Source organism: Callorhinus ursinus, unplaced genomic scaffold (genome assembly GCF_003265705.2).
Source record: "Callorhinus ursinus isolate GAN/ISIS: 27379988/994484 unplaced genomic scaffold, GSC_fseal_2.0 scaffold10, whole genome shotgun sequence".
Taxonomy (NCBI): domain Eukaryota; kingdom Metazoa; phylum Chordata; class Mammalia; order Carnivora; family Otariidae; genus Callorhinus; species Callorhinus ursinus.
This window is the reverse complement of record NW_027397072.1, coordinates 39374633-39394306: the sequence shown is the minus strand read 5'-3', so window position 1 is coordinate 39394306 and position 19674 is coordinate 39374633. Positions and strand designations below refer to the sequence as shown.

General features: G+C 39.1%; 1 protein-coding gene and 1 long non-coding RNA gene across 4 annotated transcripts in view; one reads left to right on the top strand and one right to left on the bottom strand.

Moving 5' to 3' along the window:
- RMND5A (required for meiotic nuclear division 5 homolog A) overlaps positions 1-19674 on the top strand; it is a 59072-nt gene that overhangs the window by 6948 nt on the left and 32450 nt on the right. For all 3 annotated transcript variants that reach the window (XM_025868240.2, XM_025868239.2, XM_025868238.2), the window contains exon 2: positions 13834-13976. In XM_025868240.2, the coding sequence (XP_025724025.1) occupies positions 13834-13976 (143 nt within the window). The remainder of the gene's footprint in view (positions 1-13833; positions 13977-19674) is intronic.
- Positions 1-19674, bottom strand: part of LOC141373589 (uncharacterized) — a 34367-nt gene that overhangs the window by 5195 nt on the left and 9498 nt on the right. The window lies entirely within an intron of this gene.

Genomic DNA, 19674 nt, shown 5'->3' with positions numbered 1-19674 from the left:
AGGAGATAATTCTTTATTTGGCACCTTATTCATTCAGACTAGAATCTGTTCAGGATTCTTTTGATTGCAGGTGGCAGAATAGTTTTAATTAAAATGGACTTTGTTGACTCATAACTAAATAGGCTGAGGTTAAAGCCAGCTGGCTCCAGAAGCAGAGAGGATGTCATAAGGATTGATCTTTTTCTCTTCCTCCCTCAACTGTGGTTTCCATGGTTGGCTTCATTCTCAGAGGAGCTTTCTCCACATGGAGGTAAAGATGGTCAGTGGAGTTCATATCATTCTTATATTGCTAGTGATCCCAAAGACAGGAACATGCCTTTTTTTTCTGCATTTTCAAACATAAAATTACCAGGGAGTATTCCATGCTGTCTTGGTTTGGGTCTAACCCTCTCTCTGAATCAATAACTGGGGCCAGGGCATGGAGTCCATTGGCTCCCTTGGGACTACCATGTCAGGAGATGTACAGCCATGTGATCATAGAGAAGAAAGAGTTCTAGAAAGGAAAACTTGTACCCAGATGAAAGTGATAGATGTCTATTATAGTTGAGCAGCTGCCAGTTACACCAATAACAGTGTTCTTTGAGGTGTTTTCTTGACTAGCCCAACCTTTATTTCTTAGTTTTTGCCTTCCCTCCGAAATATAATGTTCATACAATTCAAATACTGAGTTGCTGGTGCAACTTAATTTGTAGACTAAAAAAAAAAAAAAAAAGAATTTGGTTCATGTTACCTTTGGGAACTTACTTGAAATTGCTTGTATGCTTGGCATAGTAAAATCATTTTACTAAGGTTATTTTATCTTTTAAGTAGTTTCTAATTCTGGATAATAACATTGGTAAGGGAGAAACTTGCCAACACTTCTGTGATACGATACTAGAAATTTCCATTCTTTCCATATCTTTGTCTCTTAGTCATTAGGATAGTGAAAATGGTGTTTTGGTAAACTATTCACTTAGGACCTTAAAACTGATTTGTTTTTATTTGGGTCCCTGCTTTTTCATCGGTAAAATCTTTGAAAATAACCCCAAAATGCGCTATAGGGGAGAATTATAGAAGGCTCTAGTCCTGAGCTATGTATTGGAGCCCCATGGTGCTCCGTGTAATCCCTAGAAGTTGATAGATACCAGGGACGTGATGCTCTCTAAACTCGGCATTTTTTTGAAAGCTTCAAGAGTTTGTAGAAGAATGGTAGAAATGTCTGGCCTTCCTCTTAGATTAGGTGTAGTCTAATCCCTCAAAGAACAGAGACTAGAATCTCCAGCAGGACTTGAGACTTTTAGAAATATACTTTCACCTTATTTGGGTTCAGTGATGTATGGCTCAGCTCAGAATGGTTCTTAGGGAACATTGTTCTCAGAGTCCATAAGGCTATACTGCGAAGTCTATAACACTTAAGATTGAGCCTGAATACTTTCTTCTCATTTTGAGGTATAGCACCTGGCTGTGTGTTATCTTTGATGAGTTTGCTGTATCTGTGGGATCCATCTAGATTTAATATCTCATTATTGATTATATGAAGGTATTCAGGAGGAGATAAGGAGTGACTTAAAAGAAACATTATATATGGCTTTGGACCTCCAGGAACTTGGAGGCTAGTTAGGGAGATAAGATGAGTCTGCCACTTGGAGAGTAGACCACAAAATTTTGTCCTTGAGCTTAGGAGATCTGAGTTTGAGTCCTTGCTCTGCCACTTTACTGGTTCTCTAATCTTGCTTAACCTATTTCCTCTTTAATAAACCGGTAACTTATATCACAGAGTTAGGAGAATTAAATAGGTAGTAGATGTAAACTGGCTTTAAAATCTGAAAACAAGGTATATTTGTTATTTTTAATGTCTGCCTTTTTTGTTTTTATTTTTTTTAAGGTCTGTGCCTTTAAGCAGTGTTAAGCACTATGGAGACACTTTGACTATTAGGTATCTTTTATACTGGTGTATGTTAGCTACCGTTCTGTGCCCAGTAGTCTGCCTAACTGAATATTCCATAAGGAATATTCAAAAGGTGTAAGATGCAGTCTTCAAGGAACTTTAGTTGGATAATGAGACCAGACTTTTACATTTGAGAGGGGAAAAAACCATGGCCATGACACAGTATAAATAGCAGTACTTCTGGTTGGTATAAATACTAGCAGATCAGAGAAAGAGAAAAAGCCCTTAGAAAGAACTGCTGGCTATGTGTGTGGGTTATTTCAATTGAACTTCAGAGCACCTGGTCAGTAGTTATTAATTGCCAATTAAATGAAGAACTGGGCTAAATCTTGGAGTTAACAAAGGGCAAGCAATCGTTCTCATGCTCTAAGAACTTTCTGTCTAGTTAGGGAGATGACACTGGTGTGTTTTTAACCAACTGTGCCCAGTAATGCAAGGCCATGTACATAGGCCAATGCTGACTGAGTAGTACAGGCAAGAAGGGGTGGGATTTGAGACAGAGTCCTCTAACCTGTCAAGTTTCAGTAACAGAGATTGAATGTGGACAGTAGGAAGATAGGATGGGGCACCAGAAGTGGTGGTTGGCAAGAACAAAGGTACAGAGGAGTGAGAGAACAAGAGGCATTCTGGGAACAGGGAAGGACCAGAGCAGGGAGAAATAGAAGAATTAAAATTAAATCAGAATCAGGGTTTATAGAGTCACACATACCAGGGAAAAAGTAGACTGGGAAAATGTTGAATGACTTGGATGGGGAGTACATTTTGAACAGGGACTGGACAGGGACATTATATTGAGACCAGTTAGCAACATTTACGTTGATTGGAGTTGGGAGTGCAGTTTGGCTAGAGGCAAGAGGACTAGTTAAGTGTCAACTTAGACCTGATGAAAGAGGGACCTGTCTTTGGGTAGTGGTGGTAGAGATGTACAGGGACCCATGCATGGCATCTCCTGAGGGAAGGAATTACCAGGAGTTGTTGTGTGGATGTAGTCTGGCAGGATGGGAGAGAAGGGTCAGAAAAATCAAAGCTTAATCTAAGGTTTGAGCATGAGTGACAGGTAAGACAGTTATGGAACCAGGAAGAAAATAAGTTTATGAGATAGAAATTTGAGTTTGATTTTTAAGTATGAAATTTACATTTAAAGACTACAAGAAACCTTATCTGTTTCAGCCATTCATTTCAGAGGTATAGAAGGAGATAGCTAGAGATTAATTCTCTATTTTGAATTTGAAGGGAATGACTAGGCTCTCCAAGTAGGACTGTCTAGCAGACATTTGAAAACTGGTGCTTTGTGTCCTCTTTTCTTCTTCATCTCCCTCAGTTCTTGCCTCATCATGTATTTTTGAAGCCTTCTCTTTCTTCCCTTTGCTAGTCATTTTGGTCTAGCTCTCTGCTCTAGGCGCACTATTAGTCTATACCATGTAATTTAGCTTTTAAATATAAACTTTCTTTTTTTTTTCTTTTTTCTTTTTCCCCCTTATGGTTGGTTTTGCAGCACACCAGGCTGTGATTTGGTGCACTGGATCAGAACACACCTATCTGAATCTGTGTTCTGTTCTGGAAGGTCAGGGGTTGACCCCAAAAATACTGTGCTTTGTAGATTTGCCACCTATTAATATACTGAAAAAAGTTTGTTTTGTTTTCAGTGTGTACTGCCCGTAGAAAAAAAATGAGTGTGTTCTCTTTGTGCGTTTTTCTTCCTCTGAGTGTTGAGCGGCTGCTGTGTTCTAGGTGCTGAGGTAGCTGATCAGAAGCCCCAAACGCCAATAGGCCACGATTTAGTTTGTTACTCACATTATGAAAGTCCTTTTATTATTATTTTTTTAATACGAACCTTACCTTTTCAAGTTTCAGGTTTTTCTGTTTTAATATTTTGCGATCTTTTCCATGTTCACCTTGCCAGTGACTTCTTTAGAATCAATCTTAGACCCTTTTATTCTTTGTCTCCTTTTATTCCCATCCTAAATTTCTTAATCTGTCTAAAATACTTGATCTGTACCCTGAACACTGCTGACAGAGGCATTCGGCACTCAGTAAATTGACTCTGAGTGTCATGGTTCTACCTTCCTTTTGACTTTAGTCTTTTTTCCCCGTTTTGTCTTTGTCTAGTATCATTTTGTTTAAGATATTAAGACTTTAAAAAAATAAGAGCAGTATGAGGGAGCCAGGGTGGCTCAGTTGGTTAAGTGTCCCAACTCTTGATTTCAGCTCAGGTCCTGATCTCAGCGTGGTGAGATCAATCCCTGTGTCTGGTGTCGGGGGGTGGTGGGGGGAGCAGGGAGCCTGCTTAAGATTCTCTCTCTCCCTCTACCCCTCCCCCCCTTAAAAGGAGTGGGATAATGTAGAATTTTTTCCCCTTACAGCCTTCTTTTGACTTTTTCTATTTTAACTTTTTTTTTAGGAATTAATCTAGAATGAATTCTGGAATATAGCTCTTTGTGGTCCCGGTTTTCATTTAGATACGTATAGTTAGGATGTTTACTAAATGGATTTTTTTGCCTTCACATCAAAACTTGTGTGCCATTTTGTTTTCCACTTAATTCCAAATTTAAAATCTCTGTCCATTTTATGAAGTGGAGTTAACTTTTAATAATGCAAAAGAGCTCAAATGCAATATGTGTAATATTTACACATATTGGATATTTAAAATGTTTTCTGTCTCCGTGATATTCATAAGATTGTTAAGTCAGGTCTTAGTGATTTCTGGGGAATGCTACTATTTGCTTCTACCAAAATATTCTAGTCCTAGGTGGTGGTGTTTTCAGCCATTTTGGACGTCTGAATAATAATCATCATAGTAATCACCTTTCTGTGTTGTACCTCACCATTTTTTATAGAGTGCTCTTAATTATAGGGGTTCTCATCTCTCATGTGTTTGACTCTTAGGCAGCATGTACTTCATGGTGTAATTGACACCTTTAAACTGCCTTTTACAGGCCAGATTACAACTTTTGATTATCTGTCCATGAGCAGATATATCAAGCTAAACCATTATAGTGCTGCCTGCCAACTAGCTGTTTAGTTTGAGCAATATTATCTTTCTTTAATAGTGTGTACAATTATTTGAGGGGTTTCTTCCCTTCTGATATCCTAAATATAAGTGGCAAACAAAATTGCAAATGCGAACACTGAGTAGGGATGGGAATATAGTTTTCAGTCTTAATTTCTTTGTCTTGATTGTGTTAGATGAGCCAAAATGATAAGTAAATCTTGTCCCATAATTGGACATATGGTTTTTTTAAGCCATGTGATTATGAAGGAAAATAATTGAACAAATAAATGATAGAACTGTATTGAAATGTTATTTATAAAACCAAGGTATAATTAGGAATTTTGTAATTTTTCCCTGTGTGGGAATTGGGCACCCCTTTTATTGTGTAAGTTTGTTCTACCTTGCTACATTCTGACTTGGGGTATAATTTTACAGGAACACGTTATGTATGAAAGTTGAAATGTATTTCATTTTTTTGACACACCTTAGCATAGTTTTCTTTTACAAACACAGAAACTGTGGCTCAAAACACAAACCTGTTAATTTTTTTCCCAAGTCTTTACCTACATATTTAAAATTTTTGAGGCGAGGGAATGGTCATTACTTGGAAAAGGGAAGGAACTTACAACTGGGGGGACTCTGTTCAATGAGTGTGTTTTATTTGGACCTTAGTGTGTGTGTGTGCGTGTGCACGTGTGTTATTTATTTGGTATTTGGAAAATTTAGGCCATAGTGCTTTGCATAGTACACACTAAATACCCTGGAAGGGAGTAGAAGGTCAGTGAGCTGCTGGAGTGTGAAACTGCTGGCAGTTCAGAGGGTATTGGTTCAGTGTGTTGGCAGTGCCAGAGTCTCCAGTGCTGGGCTTGAAAAGAAGAACATGTAATTTACTAGGGGCCCTTGGCTGGCTCAGTCAGTAGAGCATGTGACTCTCGATCTGGGGGTCGTGAATTCAAGCCCCACCCTGGGCGTGAAGCTAAACACCGAAGATTAAACAATCATATTTCCTGTCTTCAAGTAATTTCATGAGGGTGATACACAGATATTTACAGTGAAGTGTGAGACTCTGATAGAGAAGTACAGGATGGTATGGAAACAAACAATTTGTTGTTTCTTTGAAACTAATGGACATAAATCCTGAAATGGCTAGGCAGTGAAGCCCAAGGGCAGAGCTTGAAGTCTTAGCTGGGCTCTCTAAAAAATGGTTTAGGAGTTAACTCAGATGAAAGAAGCCAATCTGAAAATGCTACATGCTATATGATTCCAACTATCCAGCATTCTGAGGAAGGCAAAACTGGAGACAAAAGGATCAGTGGTTGCCAGGGGTGGGGTGGAGGAGAAAGATGAATAGGCAAAGCACAGAGGCTTTTTAGGGCAGTGAAAATACTCTCTATGATACTATAGCGATGGATATATGCTGTTATACATTTGTCAGAATCTATGGGTGCAACACCAAGGGTGAACCCTCAGGTAACTATGGACTTTGGGTGACAATGATGTGTCAGTGTAGGTTCATCCTTGGTTTAAAAAAAAGAAAAAATGTACCATTCTGGTGGGTGATATTGATAATGGGGTGGGGAGGCCAGTTTATCGGGAAAAGCATAGTAAACAAAAGTAAGGTTTGTTGTGCAGATATAAGTCTGAACCTTTTTCACTGATAAGTTTCATATGATTTAGAGCCATTCTTCTCTTCCTGGTGTAGAGAGAGAGAGACACTCTTACTAATGGAGATTTCCCTCATAAATGTAATTTCCCTTACAAAAGGGTGACTTCTCTGTTTTTAGAACTTTTCCTGTATCTGCTGTTTCTCACAGTAACATGCTCAAAATAATCCTTATGCCAAAGAAGCATATTTTGGGGTGGCAAATTCTGCTACCCTTCATCCCCACAGTAGCCCCATGGCTGGTTCCCTCATTTCTTTCAAGTCTTTGCTGAGATATCACTTTCTCAGGTATATGGGGAATCTCTGTACCTCACACAATTTTGTTGTAAACCTAAAACTACTCTTAAAAAACAAAACAAAACACAACAATCTTTGGGGCACCTGGGTGGCTCAGTCGATTAAGTGTTTGCCTTTGACTCAGGTCATGATCCCAGGGTCCTGGGATTGAGTCCCCATTGGGCTCCCTGCTCAGCAGGGAGTCTGCTTCTCCCTCTCCCACTCCCTCTGCCTCTTCCCCTGGCTTGTGCTCTCTCTCACTCATGCCTTCTCACTCTTAAATAAATAAATCAGTAAATAATCTTTAAAGAAAAGAAAAGTACATTTGGTCACTGTAAGTGATGAACACTGCCTAAGAACTATTTCTTTCATGCTTATGTATGGGCCAGGAGTTCAGGGAGGTTATTGCATTGAAAGACACAGTTGGCGGCACCTGGGTGACTCAGACTCTTAATTTCAACTCAGGTCATGATCTCAGTCATGATCTCAAGGTTGTGAGATCCAGCCCTGTGTTGGGCTCCATGCTGGGCATGGAGCCTGTTTGGGATTCTCTCCCCACCCCCCTGCACTCTTTTTTGCTCTCTCTCCCTCTTAAAAAAAAAAAAAAAAAAAAAAAGAAGAAAAGAAAGAAAGAAAGAAAAAAGACACAGTTGGCACAGGACTTCATCCTGGGTAAAAAGTGATCACCACAGTGGCCAACTGGGATTCTGACATTTACCTCACATCTAGTTTAGTTATGGTAGAGATGGCTATTAGTAATTCCCCAGCTTTATTTCTAGGAACTGAATCCATTTAGATTTCTTTCACAGAAATGTTCTTCTAGAAGCAGGTTTTGTTTTCAGACAGAGAAATCAGAAGAACATTAGAACTCTCCCTTTAGGACTTAGAGATTTGGTCTCAGTTTGATTATTACAGTGATTTCTAAACCTGTTTTTACCTTTGGCCGCTTTCCACTAAACCCATTTGAAAATGCATTAGTGGAATCTTTCTCTTTGAACAGGGCTTTCCCAGGGTTCTCTTTCAGATTATTCCGTTATACGTTTCTTACACTTCCGAATACATTGTAGAAATTATTTTTCCTTGGGGTGTACTGAGAATTCTGAGCGTTAATTAATTGACCTTATACTACTAGTATCTGTCCTTTATAAACTTGAAAACCAAAAAGTGTAGGGTCTTATAGATGGTAAAGGAAAAAGAAATGATAGCAGTGCCAAACTTAAGACATTTAAGTTGCTGAGATTTGAAAATATCAGTGAATTTTAAGGTTGGGGTGTGGAAGTTCAGTTGGTAAATTCCAGATGACCTCTGTCCTCCAGCTTGGTGTCCACTTTTTTGTTCTTTAACCTTTTGTTTAATCACCCTTTAAAAGGGTGACTTCTATGGTATGTGAACTATTTCTCAATTTTAAAAATCTTAAAAATGCAAGCCATAAGTTCTATCCATTCTAGCATGTTTGTTTCTACAGTCAGTAGACAACAAAGTAAACACTTTCATATACATGAGTATGAGGTTTCTTTGGGAGTGATGAAAATGTTCTAGGATTAGATAATGGTTATGGTTGCACATCTCTGAATACTCTAAAAGCTGGTGATTATGATTCACCTCATACTTACTAACAGTCACTCTCCATTCTACCCTTCGCCAGCCTCTGACCCCCATGAATCTACTTCTGTCTATGGATTTGGAGATTTCATATAAATGAATCATACAATATATGGCCTTTTGTAACTGGCTTATTTCAGTCAACACAGTTTTTTTAAGGTTTGTCTATGTTGTAGCATGTGTCAGTGCTTCATTCCTTTTCATGGCTGAATAATATTCCATTATATGGCTATGCCACATTTATCCAGTCATCATTTGGACATTTGGATTGTTTCAACTTTTTGGCTATTATGAATAATGCTGCTGTGAACATTTGTGTGTGGACATATTTTCATTTCTCTCAGGTATGTACCTAGCAGTGGAATTTCTGTGTCATATGGTTATTCTCTTTAGCTTTCTGAGGAACTGTCAAATTGTTTCCTTCAGCCACTGCACCATTTTACATCCCACCAGCAATGTGTGAGGGTTCTAAATTCTCCATATCCTCCCCAGCTCTTTTTGTTGTCCATCTTTTTCATTAGAGCTATCCCAGTGGGTGTGAAGTAGTTTCTCCTCGTAGTTTTGATTTGCATTTTTTTCTCTTTTGACTAATGATGTTGAACATCTTGTCCTGTGTTTGGTTATTTGTTTTATCCTCTTTGGGGAAAAAATGTCTATTCAAATTCTTTGTCCATTTTTATTTTTTTAAGATATTTATTTATTTGAGAGAGCGAGCAGGGGGAAGAGCAGAGGGAAGAGCAGAGGAAGATGGACTTCTGTGCTGAGCGCAGAGCCCAACATGGGGCTTGACCCCAGGACCCTGAGATCATGACCTGCGCCAAAATCAAGAGTGGGACACTTAACCGACTGAGCCACCCTGGCGCCCCTGCCCAGTTTTAAATGGGGTTGTGTTGTTGGGTTGTAACAGTTTTTTGTACATTCTGGATACTAGACCCTTATTTGACATATGAGTTGCAAACAGTTTTTGTCATTCTTTGGATTGTCTTTTCAATTTCTTGGTAGTATTTGAAGCACAAGAGTTTTTTTGATAAAGTCCAATTGAATGAGTGAAGGAGTTATCCATCTATCTACCTATCTATCTCTCTACCTATTTTATTTTTGTTACTTGTGCATTTGATATCATACCTAAGAAACCATTGTCCAATACAGGGTCGAGAATACACCCTTGTTCTTCTAAGAATTTGATAGTTTTGGCTCTTATATTTGTTCATTCCATTTTGAGTTAATTTTTGTATATGGTATGATTCTTTTGCATGTGGATATCTGCTTATTCCAGCACCACTTGTTGAATATGGCATTCTTTTTAACTGTTCTTCCCTTGCTTTATTTACCATGAATCCAAATACTTACATTAATAGTGCATGAAACTGTGCAAGGCATGTGATAAGACTGGAATATGTAGTTTACAATAAGAACCTATCTTGCCTCAGGACTTACATATCTAGTTGAGACTGGTGATGAATTATACACAAAATTGTTGAGTGGGATACAATTCAGTGCTAGAGGAATGGTGGAGAGAACAGAATTCATTAGGAATTGAGAAGACTGAGTAAATCTATGAGCAGAGAGGTTCAGAGAGGAGATGAAGGTACTGAGGTTAGGTAAGGTTTAGATACAGAAATGGCCAGAGTAGAGCTACTGAAGCAGTTAGATTCATTTGGCTCAGGGTATGGAATACCTTTTAGACAGATTTTGAAATTTTCCTGAATTAGCAAGTCTTCTCTTAGCCTAAATTATGTTATTAGAAGTTGGAAGCACCTGATACACACTTTGTGCAATTGTATCTAGAGAAGAGGGCAGTTTTTATTTTGGTTACATCATATTGGAATGGGTATCTTATGGGCGCTATCTTCTGTTTGCTTATCTTTTTACTTCTCTCAGTGGTTGTCACTGAACTAGACTTAAATTCCCTCTTCACAGTCCCTACAAACTTCTAGATTTCTTTTCTTGAAACTTTAGAGAAACTCTTTTGTCATGGTCACTGATAATTTCCACATTGTAAATCTAGTGGTCAGTTCTCAGTCTGTATCTTACTTGACATAGCAGAGCATTTAACAGTTAGTTACTTCTTCCTCCTTGACACGTTGTCTTTACTTGGCTTCCCCAGCACCATGCTTGATTTTCCTCCTACATCACAGTGTTTTCAGTCGTCTGTTAGTCTCCTTTCCCAGTTCTACTTCATGTTGGTCTCATAAACTTGTAGTTTGCAGGACTTCCATCTTTTATCACTTCTTTTTGTCTGTACTGACTCTTTTGATGATTTCATTTAGCCTCATGGCTTTATTATTTTTTTTAAAGTTTTATTTATTTTAGAGAGAGAGTACAAGAGAGTGCAGGGAGGGGGGCAAAGGGAGAGGGAGAGAGAATCTCAAGCAGACTCCCCATTGAGTGCAAAGCCCAACATGGGCCTTGATCCCAGGACCTGTAAGATCAAGGCTGAAGCCAAGAGTTGGACGCTCAACTGACTGAGCCACCCAGGCACCCCTAACCTCTTGGCTTTAAGTATCATCTACATGCCAGTGGCTCACCAATTTGTAGATCCGTCCCCATGTTTGCTCTTGAACTCCAGGTTTATAAATCTAACTCACTCCACATGTGCACTGGGGTAATTACTCACCTATCAAATTTAACAAACCCAAAACTGAACTCTTTCTCTCTTCCTTCCTCCCATACGTGCTCAGCTTTTAATTTTTATCATTCTAATTGAAGACAACTCCATCTTTCCGGTTGACTTAAGCTAAAACGTTTGGAGTCATCTGTGAGTCCTTTTCTTGCCTCATACTCAGTCAGGAAATCCTATTGGCTTTACCCTCCGAATATATCCAGAATCCAACCACTTCTCACCACCTCCACATCTAAAACCCTGGGCTGAGCCACTGCCCTCTTATCTGGATTGCTGCCACAGCCTCCTAACTTCTCTTCCTGCTTCTGTTCTTGTAATTCTGTCTTGAGCTCTAGAATGACCATACTAAAATATGTTAGTTTATGTACCTGTTCTGCTCAAAACCTTGCAGTGGATACCCTTTCACGCAAAATAAAAGCTAAAGTCTTTATAGTGCCAAAAAGGCCCTACAAGATCAGGACCCCCATTATCTCTTAAACTTTTTCTCCTCCTGTTTTTCTTTGCCAGACATCTACTTTAGCCACCCTGGCTTTTTTGCTGTTCCTTAAATAATCTTGGTATATTTCTGTAAGGGCTTTTGTCCTCTCAGCCTGGAATGCTTTCCCCTGAAGGGGAGGAGAAATAATTTTTCTTTAGCTTTGTGAGTTCTTGGCTGAGACCCCTGTAATAAAAGGCAGATTAACAAGAGAAAAACAGTTTATTAACATGTATACCTTATATACATAAGGTATTATACAAGGGAGGTTCCCAAAGAAAAGTGAGTAACTCAAAGAGGTGGTTTAGAGTTCAGGCTTAAGTACCATCTTCAGCTAAAGATGAAAGAAAGGTGTGGGGAGGCCAGTTTATCGGGAAAAGCACAGTAAACAAAAGTAAGGTTTGTTGTGCAGATATAAGTTTGAACCTTTTTCACTGATAAGTTTCATATGATTTAGAGCCGCCATTCTCTTCCTGGTGTAGAGAGAAAGACACTCTTACTAATGGAGATTTCCCTCACAAATGTAAATTTCCCTTACAAAAGGGTGACTTCTACTCTGTTTTTAGAACTTTTCCTGTATCTGCTGTTTCTCACAGTAACATGCTCAAAATAATCCTTATGCCAAAGAAGCATATTTTGGGGTGGCAAATTCTGCTACCCTTCATCCCCACAGTAGCCCCATGGCTGGTTCCCTCATTTCTTTCAAGTCTTTGCTGAGATACCACTTTCTCAGTGAGGCCTGTCACATCCATTCTGTTTAAGATTGTAATTGTTCAGCTCACATACACTCTCCATCTCTTTTACTCTGCTTTTTCTCCCCCAGTAGAATATATCCTCTTTTGTCATACTATATATAATTGACTTATTGTGTTGTTTATCTTGCTTACCAGAAGGTATCTTGCTCAATAAATATTTGTTGAATGAATGAACATCCTAGGGCTGTTGTACTTTTGGGGTTGTTATTGTTCAGAATCTTTAGCCCCATCCCAGACCTCTTGAATTAGATACAGGGGGTGGAGGTCCAACTCCTTTGTTTTAACTAGACCTTCAGGTGATTCTGATGTAAATTTAAGTTTAAGAACCACTGCTATATCATAGTGAGTAGTTCAGAAGCCAGGCCTGTTGCTCACAGGTGGGGATATATAGATGTATGAGGTAATTGATAAATGTTTGCTTTTCCTCCCATCTTCTCCTCCTCCCTTTTTCCTGAGGAGATAGCACTGGGAAAGATGATATAAACTGTAGCAACTTTGAGTTGATTTAGCATGTGTATCAAGGTCCCCAAGACCACCTTTAGGTTCCAGTTATCACTAGGAGGGCACACAGGAATTAGCCTGTAGTCACACTCATGGCTAAGATTTGTTACAGCAAAAAGGACACAAAGCAAAATCGGCCAAGGGAAAGAGGCTCATGGGGCAAAGTCCAGAGGAAACCAGGAGAAAATTTCCAAGAGTCCTGTCTCAGTGGAGTGTCACACAAAGCAGGACACATTTAATTCCTCCAGCATCAGATTGTAACAAGTGTGAAGTGTTGTCTACCAGGGAAGCTCATTAGAGACATAGTGCTCAGGGTGTTCATTGGGGACTGGTCATACAGGCACCCTCTGCATAGCACATACCAAAATTCCAGACTCTGAGAAGGAAAGCAGGAATTCGGCTTAAACCTCATTGTACAGTTTAGGCATAATGAGCCACTCCTATCAGTTAGGGTGGTGGGAACCCTGATAAGAATGGCTCACTGTGCCTTATAGATGGGGATATTAACTTTTTCTGCTATGTTCACTCTTTTCATCATGGTCTCCAAAGAAGTTTGTTGGTTTTTTTTTTTTTCCTATTTTCTTTATATAGATTATAAAGCATTTAGACTAAATATCTCTTTTAGGTAATTGAGTAACAATGAAAATGTTTTGAGAATAACTTGAACAGTTTACTTTAAGTGGATTGAATATATGAGTTTATTCAGTTAGCCATATTTTCTGAAAAATGCCTTGGCAGTATCATTCACAGTCTGTGCTATTTTAGTAATTACAAAAGTGGCTTATTTCATAGTAAAGTTTTCTTATTTATTCCAAAAAATAAATTAAGATAACTTTCTTAGCATTCACTTGAAAAATGTTATCTATGAATGTGACCATCTGTTTCAAAGCAGATATTTGTTTTTCTTCACTTTTCTTCCAACTTTCATGTTCTAAAGGGCCTGTTTGAAATTTGCCATCTTTGGATTTGCTTTTGTGAGTAACCAATCTTTCTTTCTTTCTCTCTCTCTTTTTTTATAGGCCAAGATGCTGAATTATCAGGGACACTTTCACTTGTTTTGACACAGTGCTGTAAGAGAATAAAGGACACTGTTCAAAAATTGGCCTCAGACCACAAAGACATCCACAGCAGTGTTTCTCGGGTTGGAAAAGCCATTGATAAGGTATGGTGTTGAAGGAAGTGTCTGGGATTTTTTAACATCATCCTTCATCTCCTATCACTGCTTTGATAACATTTGCTTTCTTCAATTCTTTTATGCTATTCCTTTCATCCTGGCTTTTATTAACTTTTTTAGATTTGGTTTTACTGTGTTATTCTTAAAGTTTGCTGTTGATATTTAAAAAAACAAAAATAAAAACATTTGCTTATATGACTACAGTTCCTGGTATCATGATGAGTGAACTTCCAAAGAAATTTTAACTCCTGTGAGGGAGTGTGTTTACAGAAGTAACTTCCTACTTCCTGAATAGTTCCCTGGTAGTGACTCTGTCTCTCTTATGGGGTGATTAGGATAATACCCTTGCGTCTGTCTCCCCTGCATCATCCTAACTGTTGTCTTCCTGTGTGCATGCTAGTCGCTTTTCTCCAGTGTTGCTTACTGTGTGAGTGAGTGGGTTGGTTGCAGTCCACTTCTATTGGGTGATTATTCCGGTGACATCTCTTGAATCTTTGACTTGGTGGTTTACTTATAAGCGGTTATTTTTAGCACTGGGCCAGTTTTGCCTTTGGAGTTCATAGTGGGGCCTAAGAGATAGGGCCTCTGTGTGATACCTCTGACTACATCAGCCACTGGGGAATTTGTAACTGTTTATGGATTTTTTTTTTGACACAAACTTGTGGGAAGATAGGAAGAACTTTTGGGAGGGCCCTTTGTAGAAAAAACCAGTCCTATGAGTTGCTTAGTCTGAATGTAGGAGAGCTAGTAGCTATGATGTAGATAGAAACTCATGGAATCCAGAGGGTGACTTTGTCTAACTCATGGGTTAACCTACCTGTTAGAAATTATCCTGTAGAGCAGTAGTCTTGAAGGGCTAGACTCCAGGCAGTCTAAGGCGGAACTGTCCGCTTCTAAGGAGATATTGCTAACTGGTAGGTACAGTGTGACTGGACAGTGTGTGGCAGGGGCTCAAAGGATTGTTTGGGTAGCTGTGGTTTACAGAAGTGTTAGTGACCTTTCAGAGAGCTTTCACCACTCCCATAGTGCTGAGGGTTTCAATTTGGCAAAAGAGGCCTGAGAAGTAGTCTTGGCAGCAGCAACACGATATTTGGATTAGTGATGGCATTTGCTAGCAAAGGCTGGGAAGGCAGTATTCTCTGAAATACCTTTGAGGTTGTGATGCCTGTTTGGTGACTCCGAGAGTGAACAAGCTTTGGAAATGGCTTTGGCATCAGATTTTTGGGGGACTATGGCATTGGAAATCCTCAGTTTGTATGTACTAACTTAAGGGCTCACTGGAATGGTGGTGGGGCACTTTAGAGAGGATCTTAAATCACTGTGAGTGAGGGACCTTCAGGTTCTCTAGGTGGTATTTAGGAAGCTTCGGGTTTTGGTGGCTGACAATGACCAAGGCAATCTATTGATTCTAATGGTTCAAGCCCTTGGAGGTAACAGGAGGCATCTGCTTGACCACCAGGTTGCTTGTAGTTACGACAGAGGGTGGGGACAGCAAGACCAGAAGATGCCATGATAGTGGGAAGAGCTGAAGTTTTCATAGCAGCCAATCAAGAGAAAGTATCTAAGAAGAGATCCCAGATTCAAGATAGGTGAGGATGGCCTCAGCAGCCATATCTCAAGTGTGTGGACTGCTGGCCACTAGGATCTAGAGCATTTGGGCCAGTAATTGATGAGCTTTGTATTCTACCACTGATAGGGTGACTGTGTGTCCCCATTTCCTAGATTGTGCCTGTTGTCCTGTCAAATTATTAGAACCTTCTTTTTACTCTTGTCCCCCTAGCTAATGGTGACTTGCAGAGCATGTCTTCCTGATCTAGCAAGTCTTTACAGATACTCATAATTGTTGTCAAATATTTTGGCTAATCTTTGAGACAAAGCATTTAAGTGTATTTGGTGCTAGAAACAAAAGAATCCCTTTTTTGAGAATGGATACCAAGGGAATGCATAGTGACTAATGTACATTGTGGCTTTTTTGGTGCGGATGTGTTTGAAGTGAATGTTCCTGATTATATATTTTAATTTACTCATTTATCTTTGGAGGACATTTTTGTCATGTAAGTTATAAGGGCTTTTTCAAGTAAGAATTTTTTGTGTGGTTTTATGTTGCTGTGAAAGTAGTTTAGGTTCTAGGTGACCTGGATTCCAGATTTTTCTGATCCATCCTATGAAACTCCATTGTTAAGTTGATACTGTTAAGTGTTTGTTGAATTATGGTCCTGGGGCACAGAAGAAAGCCTGGATCTTTTAACCCAGTTCTCGACCATCTTTCAGTGCATTTTCTCCCTCCCTCTTTTTTGAGGTGGGAGCATCTGTTTGGCCTGAGCTGTAACAGGAAGTTACCTACACTAGAACTACCTAGACGCTGTGCTTCTCACATACTTGAGGAATTTTGTGTAGGCTGTTGTTGTATAGGACTCCACTGACTTGTAGTTTGGACCTGGTAAATTTGTACAAGCTTCCAGGGCCACCCATTGTAATAAGGTTGGGTGGACTCCTATGGGCTGATGGTGAGCAAACAGGATGAAGCTGAAACCATTGTGGTACAGGCCTTTATGTACCGCAGACAGACTTGAGTAATAAACCGGAATGCTGTCCAGCAGCCTGTGAGCACCTTGTTATGGACACATGTTTCCACCCTGCCAAGAGGAAGACAAAGAAGCTGGTGACTCCTTTATGAGCAGGCTGGTTTTGAGTGAGGAACATTAGTAAATTTTTGACATGCTTAATGATTTTTTTCCTTTAATGTTTTAATGCTTGTTTTAAAGTTCTTTAGTCATCATTTAATGTAAGCGTAAAAAATGTTTGTGGTGTTAGCCAAGGCACTTTCTGGCTTTTAATTTTGTGAACATAAAAAAATTATTGAAGATTTCTGCCTTAATGTTAAGTTGACTATTTTCAGATCATAGTATGATCACTATTTAAAATAAATAATATCAGCTGTTGGGTTCTGTGGCAAATTATTTTTAGTAAAAACAGTGTGTTGGCCTATTTTTAATTTCCTCTCCCATTTTAAGAACATCTAGAATTCTCTCCTGCTCAGGGCTTTTACTTCAGTGTTTAAGTCTTTTGACTTTTTTTGAGTTTACTTCCTAAGTACGAAAAGTCAATAAAACCATTACTGCTTTAGATATGTGTGTGTGTTTATGTTAAAATAAATAGTGCTAAGATTTTAAATTGTCTGAATTTAGACACTGTTGTGGGATAGTTGAAAGCAAATTACATAGTCCATGTTCTTTAGAAGAGTATGGTCTAGTTCGGTCATGTAAGAGTGCTGCTTGTACACATGAAAGAGCTGGGAAAATTCTGAGGCAAAATAAGATAAATTTGCATGGGATGCACTCTGTTTACTGTAAAGTAAAGGGAAGATCATTGTGCTCTTATTTAATCTAAGTTTTGTGGAGTTGGTATCTTAAATTTGACTTGGGGGGGTTGCCTGGGTGGCTCAGTTGGTTAAGTGTCTGGCTCCCTTTAGGCTCAGGTTGTGATCCTTGGGGTCATGCTCATTGTAGAATCTGCTTCTCTCTCTCTCTCCCCCTTTTCCCCTCCCCCTGCTCACATGCATGCTCTAAATAAATAAGTAAATGAATAAATAAATAAAATCTTTAAAAAAATTTGACTTGGAAGAACAGTTAAGATTTCAAACAGCAGAGGTATAGTTTTCTGTAGGACTGAGGAAGAGGCTAAACAACAGAAATGCTGGACTCCTGTGAAAGACCCTCTGGGACTGACTATTGGAGTGGCTGCATTATCAGGAATAGGGTTGATGGAAGGCCTAAGGATTTGATTCAAGGAGATTAGGGAAAAAAGGAGTGAATGATATAAGCAGTTGAGGATTTGCTTCCCCTCATTAAATAGGATGAAATTAGACTAAGGAGAAGTCCGGAGTAGGAAGATAATAGTTGTCATGTATTGAGTGTTGACCATGTTCCAGCTATTGAGCTGGGCGCTGTACATATATTTATATTCAGTGGTATAGGAACATTGTTCCCATTTTAAGACTCAGATATTAAGTAACATATCCCAGGTGTACAGCTTGGAAGTGGTGAATCAGGATTTGGAAAAAGATCTCACTCATGAGTGCTCCACAAGGAAATTGGGCCATTGAAGGGCTGGTAGTGTTTTAAGGGGGGAAATAAGGGTTAAAAATAGTTTCTAAAAAGCATCAGCCTAAGCTGATCTGCCAGTAGACGGAGCATCTACATGGGTGAGTTAAAATGCTGACTGTGTTAAAAAATGGAGTAATGCCATAAAAAGCAAAATATAGAATATTTAAGATAGTTCTGGGTGAGCCATCTGGAACTTCCTTTTATGTAGGTATGACTGGGGTATGAGAGGAGAAAAAGATACCAATGGGAGAAAAGGTGTTGGATTTGGCCTTAAATAGTAGCTGAGATATAGAGTGGGTGAGATCAGGTATGTACTAGCTCTAAAGTTCTGTTATTATGTAATAGATAAATCTTTATATAGTAGAGAGATGTTATTGTTAATGAAGGAGAAAGGAAATGAAAATGACTAGAAATAGAAAATACACTCTGATTAAGAAAAAGAGCTAAGTTGAGTTCTGAAATATAGACAGATAATTTGATAATATATTTTGAGTATTGAATTTTTAGAATTACTGAAAAGGAATGGTTAACAAAGTTATAAAAAAGACAACAATGAAAAAAAGCCAGGAACGTATTCCCTAAAAATAAAATAAGACATGTCAAACTAACTCTTCTCCCTGAACTACTAGAGAGTAATCCAAGAAAATGCAGTAGACTATGTGTCTAAACTTTTGCAAGGCATTTAATAAAAATCTCCTATCTTTGTAGTCAAGATGGAAGGCGTTTCTTTTTAAATTATGTGATTTGGACTAGGAGCAGCTACATTCTCAATACCTTGTTGGGTTTGGCCACAGTTGCATGGTCAGAGGATGGATCTGACCTACCCAGGCTTGGCCACAGTTGCTTGCTCCAGGGTGGGTACCTCAGAGTCCTCTCCTAGGATCTTTCTCATTAGAGCTCTTATGGAAAGAAGGGCTGGGAATATGTGCACCTAGAAGTGATTAGTAGCCCCTGAAAGAATGTGGTCTGTTGTGGGAAACAAAATTCTTCTTTAGAGAGAAATAGAACAAGAGGTGGGGAAGGGGACATCTTTTGAGGTTCAGCTACCGTCTTACCTAGCCCTGGTTACCTGAGCCTGTCTTCAGACCCAGCTTGTTTGGGCAAAGGAGGGACCGGGAGTCCTGACTCATACCAGCAGCTAGATGCTCTCTGGGTCTCTTCACTCATATCAGGCTCCAGTTTCCATGAAACAACATTGGTTTTGTCTTTTTCAGTCTGAAGATCATTCTCAAAAGAGAAGATGAGTTAAGTTCTGTTTTTTTTGCCATCTGTTACACAACATCATTAGCTCTAAGCTCTGGGCCTATCTTGTTCTTCTTCTGCTCTGAGCAGAATGAAACTACATTTTTTAGTTGATAATGATAATTGTTTGCATTATAGTCTAGTCCACAGAAGAAAGCCTAAACCTTTGCAATCAGGTGTCATATTAAGATGCAGGATCAAAGAATCCCATTGGGCCTGGAGGTGTTATGGACCCACTTTTGCCTGAGGCTAGAAGATGAAATAGCTTTCTTAATCTAGCATCCAAGTCAGGTTGGGTTGAGAGGGAATAGGGACCTTACACCCATTAAGTTGTGCCA